This window comes from Haplochromis burtoni, unplaced genomic scaffold, assembly GCF_018398535.1.
Source record: "Haplochromis burtoni strain Fernald_Lab_line unplaced genomic scaffold, NCSU_Asbu1 Contig_1097, whole genome shotgun sequence".
NCBI lineage: Eukaryota > Metazoa > Chordata > Actinopteri > Cichliformes > Cichlidae > Haplochromis > Haplochromis burtoni.
The window spans coordinates 60,886-68,389 of record NW_024583458.1 but is presented as its reverse complement, the minus strand read 5'-3'; the positions used below and the strand labels follow the sequence as shown (position 1 = coordinate 68,389).

At 38.6% G+C, this 7,504-nt stretch overlaps 1 protein-coding gene across 1 annotated transcript in view; it reads right to left on the bottom strand.

Moving 5' to 3' along the window:
* The window catches only part of LOC102310035 (class I histocompatibility antigen, F10 alpha chain), a 7,566-nt gene extending 70 nt beyond the window's left edge, over positions 1 to 7,496 (bottom strand). The window contains 6 exon segments of the mRNA XM_042216532.1: positions 4 to 106; positions 800 to 1,060; positions 1,063 to 1,101; positions 1,822 to 2,100; positions 4,877 to 5,137; positions 7,323 to 7,496. Of these exon segments, the coding sequence (XP_042072466.1) occupies positions 4 to 106; positions 800 to 1,060; positions 1,063 to 1,101; positions 1,822 to 2,100; positions 4,877 to 5,137; positions 7,323 to 7,374 (995 nt within the window). The 5' untranslated portion in view covers positions 7,375 to 7,496.
* Positions 7,497 to 7,504: the final 8 nt, after the last annotated feature.

Below are 7,504 nucleotides of genomic sequence, written 5' to 3'. Positions count from 1 at the left end.
TGCTCGTTACCATTTCCTCGTAACTTGAAATAGATTCCGATACAGACGGCCAGGAGAAGAACCGCAAGACCTCCGATAACACCACCAACATGAAACCCTGAAGGACCTGAAACCACAATATTTACAATATTTCTCTCACAGACCAGTGAGTAATCAGACTATGTTCATTACATTTACATGACATTAGTGCTTTGATTATTTTAAAAGTATTGCAGGACTTAAACAACCTGATATATTCTCAGTGTAGATCAGTGAATAATGAGTTTTAGGATGAGTTTAGTCAGAATAACTGAATCACAGTTACTGTTTGATTCTCAGCAGCTACATCATAATGACTGACCCAGTGAAAACTGTGTTACAATACTGGATATATTTATGTTTTTACATGCTGTGAGAAAACAAGTTATAAATAAACATCATGGAAAGTTGATCCTTTATGTAGAATATCAGCATCAGATGTAACCTGTGCACAGTTTAGGATGATTTTTGTGAACTTGATGAGAAACATACTGTGAAAATACTAAAATGTAAAAAATAAAAATAACATTTTCCCAAAATGCATAGTGAGAATTAAAAAATAAAGCTGTGAATATATTATTGGATCTTGACCTTTTGTCCCATTAACTCTAAATTATTTATTTAAATCAGATTGTAATTAAAGGCTGATTCGTTTTTGTGACCATTTACTGAACCACTGTGGTGATGACAGGTTACAGTGTACATGGAATAACAAAACAGGCCAGAAGAAAGATAAATATATTTTTAAAGATTAATAATCTCCCTTTGAATCCAGTCTTACCTGTATTGGTCTTGATTTTTGTTTTGTCCAGTTTGGTGACGATCTCCTTGTTGACGCCACTGAACTGAAACACACATTCGTGCCTCTCCCAGTCTTCAGGTTTGACTGATGAAAGTTTCAGATCAACACTCATCTGGAAGGTCTCATCATTGTTGGTGAGAATCTCTCCTTTGTGCACACCCTCATGAAGCTCCACTCCATCTTTTTTCCAGAACATCTCGGCTCTGTTAGGATAGAAACCTGTAGCGTGGCAGCTGATGGAGAGGAGGGAGACTTCTGGAGGAGAGACACTGAGGGAGGAACTAAAGAGTAAAGAGGTTTTTAGTTTGTTATGTCTTATTAACTGCACTTTAATATTACTGTTTCTGTTGTCATAGGAAAAAGACAAGGAACACCCCAGATATGATGGATAGATAGGCTGCCAGAAGCCAAGTGTGTCCACAAAGTTCATACTAGAAAGTGTAATGTTAGTAAGGAATAAAGAGTTCACAGAAACACAGTACAAGACGAACAGAAACTGGAACTAAACTCAGGGTAGAAAACATGAAGGAAACACACAAAGATGAAAAAAAAGCCGACTAAGAATCAAACTGAAGACATTTAATAATAAACAGAATCTGAAAGACCTTCTGGGTCAAAGACCCAGGACCATGACAGTTTATCCAACATAAGCTGCTCTGCAACCCTGGAGCCGATCCTAGCTGTCAATGTGTAAGAGGTGGACAGCTCACCAGTGTATCACGAGAGAAATATAGATGCAGAGTAATAAGGAAGAGATGGAAACTGACAATAAAAGCATGAAATGAAACTAAGAATCTTAATAGAAAGGACCAAGATGAAGTTAGTAGAAAAACAACGAACAAAAAGCCATGAATGTAAAAAACAAAACACAGTGGTAAATATATGAGTGAAGAGAGGTGATGAGAAAAATTAGAAAACTGTTTTTGTTTTTTCATTATTATGGACACAGAAATTGAGTCATATGAATATTGTGTCCATTGCTCTAAATCTGGTGATTTTACCTGTTTTCATCAGAGATTTCCTCCCAGAGTTCACAAAGTTCTTCAGTTTGTCAACACACTCCTGTGTGAGGAAGTACTTCTTGTATAATATGCGAGTTTTGTCTCTGTCCCAGTTATGTTTGGTTATAACAGCCTGAGGTGCTGAAGCAATATATGTCTCTGTCTTCAGGTCAAATGCAACATGATCTCTTCCATCATAACCAAGTATCTCAAATCCAGTCACCTCTTCTGTGTCTTCGTTCCACTCACAGCCGTACATCCACTGCAAAATGTGAACACCTGAAAGATAAAGAACTGTAGTAAATGAGAGATATTCTATCTTTAGATGCTGTTCAGCAGACAGCAACCCTCAAACTGTTGTAAAGAAGCAGTCCTTTTTATTCAATGTTAAGAGAGCCTCAGTGTTTTTAATATAGACAAAAAAGCACTGAGCTACCCTATGTAGGGAATAATCAAAGACACACAACAAAACACATCCTTTTTATGAAGTCAGCACATCAAATCAGTGTTTCTGGAGCTGCTATTTAGTCCACAAGACACTCAAAACACCTCTGAGAGAGCATGTTCTTGGAAACTGGACACTCTAACGCTTGCTTTAATTGTTTTGATGCATACTCAATCAGCCAGGTAATGAAATTATTTCAGTGTCTTCCGTGGACGAAACATTTCTTCCAGATGAACAGAATTAACTTTTTAGGGCTTGCTTTAATTAACTGTGTATAAAGACTATTCACTGTGGTCTGGGTCAAAGGAACCCAGCAGCAAACCCTTTTCTTTCCCATCATTATCTTAGCTGCATTCCTACAGCCACCACAACCAATTTTAGGGTTCTGCCACCTGCTAAATCCCATTTGAACCCAGTCGCTACTCTTTTTTCCTGCTTGGAGGCAAAGTCATCCTCTACAATGTAAGAACAGAAAATAGAGATATTTTTAAATTTTTCTTCTTTTTCTCTGCTCATTTTTTACTTGACTCATTCAAGCTAAGTGCATTTATTAGAATTCAATTTTAAACTAAAGTTTGTTTCTCATTTATTAATATTATTTTATTATTACATTAATATAACACAATGTTCAGGTAGCTTTGCACAAAAATACAAATGTTCTCCAAAGACCTGCTTTTTTACTTTCTTACTTTAAGTACATTTCACAGTCTGTACGTTTTTACTTTTACTGGAGTATTTTTAACACGCGTATCTGTACTTCTACTTAAGTACTGAATGTCTGTACTTTTGCCACCTCTGCCACAGAGACCCTTAACTGTTATCACCTTTGTGTTAACATTATAATATCAAAGTTTAGCTGAATTTTCAAATTCATGCTATGGCTGCACCAGTGAAAATTCACAACAAACCCATCAATCATAGAACATAGAACATGCCCTGAAAGCACACTTGGGTTACACAGGTGGACAATGATCTAAAACATGCCAGTAAGTCTACCACTGAATGGCTAAAGGAAGGTTTTAGAGTGGTCTAATCAAAGTTTGGACTTAAATCTGATTGAGATGCTTAAAGAGGTCATTTGTGCTCAAAACCCCTCCAATGTGACTGAGCAACAAACAAATGATTGATTCCAGTCGTTGCTGCCATTTAGGGATGGGAATCAAGAACACTGGTTCCCAGTAATCCAGTTTGGATTTGTTGGTCAGCTTGCCTAGTGATCCTGCCTGTTCGTTTCATTTGCACTTGTGCTACAATCAGCTGATTTCACTGTGTAGGAGGAAGAAAATGGCAGCCTGCAGAATGGATATGGACAATCTCTCTCTTTTCTTTTTTTTTTGAACAAAAGGACGTGTGTGATGGTAAAGTGCAAACTGCCTCCAGGACACAAACAACTGCATTATGCTGCTAACACAATTTCAGCTCTCTGCTAGCATCTGCATGGACACCATGCTAATGCTAAGCTAGCCAGACAGCATGCTAACGCTAAGCTGTCCAAGATGTTAAAGCTGAATGCAGAACTCAGCCAGACCCTGAACTTCAACAGTTAACAAACTGGTGAGCAGTCAGACTGCAGCCCCGTTTTCTACCTGTTCATCTTTAGCAGAATCACCGTGACGATCACTTTGAAGTCGCTGTGTGCTGGTTTTCATCTTTACTTTGTGTTCATGCCCAAATTACTAAGACAAAGATCACATGTGTGTTGTCATTAGGATAGTGATTTGTGTTGGTGTGTGTGACTGTAACTTATAGGTTTATACTATTAACTGATTATTATATGACAGCATGTTTCAGAACATTTTACAGAGTAACACGAATGTAATGTAACAAGTAGTATAACAAATTACTTCTGTGAGTAATTAAATAATGTACTGCATTACTATGTAATATGTGTAATACATTACTTTTTAAATAACAACCACAACTCTGATCACAACAAATAGGTCAAATACCTCGAACATGCACAAACAGTTCACCACACAGCCTGCAATGAATTTGTATGACTGGAATATCTTTGAGAACCCATGAGAATCGATAAGAAGCTGAACTGATAAGTGATATCAATGATAAAATCAGAATCACTACATTCTCATCAATCCCCATCCTTCCTGCCAAGGATTGCACAACCAGTTATCCAGTTTAGGAGACAATGGCTTTTTCAGGGTCGTAGCTTTTTTTCCCCCTTAATATATGAAATCATCATTAAAACTGCAGTTGTATTTGCTCGGCTTATCTTTGTTTAATATTGAAATTTGCTTGATGATGTGAAACATGTAAGTGTGAAGAATATGCAAAAACAAAAAAATCAGGAAGTGTGGATTGTGTACACACACAAACAAATACACACATCAGCACTACATAACATTATATCTTCCTGAGAATCAGGCTGTCCATTTATGTCCTCTCCAATGGACATTTGTTTTTGATCTATATTTTTTTACTTATTTGAGCTGCCCCACTAAGTCCTGATGCTCTTAATAGAGGACATCATGTGCTTTCCATTGATATCTCATGTGTTTAAGTGGCCTCATTTAGCTCCAAAAGGGAAAGGAAATCACCAAAAAAGTTCTTTTATCTCAGGAGGATCTTTAGGTTTCAGTGTTTTTTACTCACCGCTAGTCTGATTCAAACGCTCCATTAGCCAGACGACGTGTGCTTTGATCGCTTGCTCATTGTGTATGTTTCTCTGTCTCTCTCTTTCCCAATATTCAGGATCTACAGTTTTCTCAATCCACTCAGTCTTGGGTACCATCTTCTTCAAGCTGCTCTTATAATGCACAAACTCCTGACCATTTACAAATATGACTTCAGTTAACTCAGGAGATTCATTCCAACCAGTGGCTGCAGTCTCAATGTATGTCATAGTGTGTCGCTCTGAAACAAACAAGCAAAAAGCAAGTTGCCTTCAAGTTAAATTTGTACTTAAATATTTCTGAATAATAATTACCATTCAGCTGGTAAAAATGTAACAAGATGCATTCAAACACTCTGAGAAACATTTCAGACAACACATATTCTTTTGTTGTTAAAGTGGATATAAAACTGCACATATAAAGGCTAATTTTCATCACGGAGTTCTTAAAAACTGACACAGATGTAACCGTCTGTGGAGCTGGATTTAAGCAATAAGCTCTTAAAGTTAAAAGTTTTGGATCATGTTTAGCTGTATCTTTTTGCCAGCACAGAACGTGACATCACTGAGTTGGTTGGTCAGTTGCTGCTTACATTAGTTTATATTAGCTAACTAATGAACCAGTAATTCAGTGGAAAACAAGTGGAATAAAAAAATAAAATAAAACTGATAGAGATTATCATTAAAATTAAGTGAAAACATCCAGAGGATAGCCACACTAACACCAACAGGTGAATCTGAGAGATTTTGTAGGTCACTTTAGATCTCTAAGTCAACTGAGACTCAACTGAGGTGTCAGTCAGTTGTCTCCTCATTTCTCTCTATTTAGCTACAGAGCAAGCGTCCCAAGTCATCCACCAGTGGAGACTGTGGAACCAGTATGAACCAGCAGATGCCTTTACAAAAAAGGGTGTGAAGTTTAAAACAAACATAAATCTGGGTTTGACTTCTTTCATTTCCCCTCCACCTTTATTATCCTATGATCACTGACTGATGTTCTACTGATAAGGCTCAAGGACAGTTGGCCATCCACAGTGACCGGTTGCGGGTGAAGGAAGGGAGACAGGACAAAGGAGTGCTGTGGAAGAGATCCAGAGATTAATAATAACTGATAATAAATGTAGAGAGGTGTATAAATACATAGAGTGAAAAGAGATAAGTGAAGAAGAAACACTCAGTGCATCATAGGAAGCACCCAGCAGCTTAACCCTATTGCTGCATAACTAAAGTAGGATTAGACAGGTATCTGGATCCTGGATCCAAGTTGGGAGCTGTTTCCACACCAAGGCAGACATTTTGAGAACAACCTGTTTCAGCAACTTTGCCAAAAGTGTGGCATTGAGAAAGTCACACCATCCCTCACCATCCAGTTGGTAATGGTCAGTGTGAGGAATTTAATCACACTGTGCACAGTGTACTATGCACCCTTCCTTCCACAGAGAAAAGAGACTGTCCCTGTTTTCTACCACAGGTTACCACATCAGTCGACTGATAAGTCACCGTTTTTCTTGATTTTTAGATCAATTGCCTTTTACGAAGGATTCATGAGCCTGTGGGCGGCAGCACTCATGACTGGATTGTGGAACAGCAGACCCAGTTACGCCATAGGTTTTAAAGGTGTTACTAAAACACTGCAGCTAACACGCTGATCAGCATGTAAGGAATCATCTAAATTTGTCCTAGTTCCCTAATCAAAACCTGATTATGAGGGGTTGCTCCAGGCATTTTCTTTTTGGTTGCAGATGGCCGAGGTGGTCACAGGTATGTAAAAAATTAGGTTGGAGCACATCTGGGGATTCCTTTTCTGTTGTAGTGTGACGACCCTGGTGCTCATGGACCAGATTCACTTCCCCTGGTGGTTGTTTTGCTGTTTAATGCTTATTTGTGGTAATTAGGATGAGAGCTGTAATTTGGAGTCAGGTGGAAACTCGATAACTGTTTTTCCTCCTACTATATCATCTTTCATATCTGTTTCTATAACTGGGTTTACTGGCATCTGTGGAGAATTGAATTGTGCGGGGAACATGTTTCTTTACTGTGCGTATGACAATAAACACTGAACTTGTAAGAGATAGGAATGTATGCTACGTTTTGGATACATTAGACTTCATCACACAGAGAGTCGCAGGAAGTCGCTAAACACAGAGACAGGTCAGTACTGTCATCCCGACATCTTGCAGATGAGCAAACTACATCAGCGCTACTTAACGCCTCTCCGCGGATCTCACAGAGAGAGGAGGAAAAGCAGCAACGACCTCGTGCTAATGAGCAAAGACGCATCTCTGGTATGTACCGGATACCACGACCCACAGCGATCTATACTATTACGTCGCTGTGCTCTGCGAAGGGTTTTCTGAAAGTAAACATGAAAACTTTGAAAGCACCGCGGATTCAGAGCCATAAGACACACAGACTGAGCTTGTTTACCTGCTGCTGTGTTGTATGTTCCCAAGACAACGAGAAAAATGAGTGTTTTCATTCTGGGTTGCAGCGATGAAACTGTGTATTTCGTCTGCACCGAGCTCGGCAGTTATGACTCAAGTAAGAAGAATGTAAGAGGCGTGAACATCTGCCGTCTTCAGAGCCAATCAGAATTCTCCTTGAGCAAA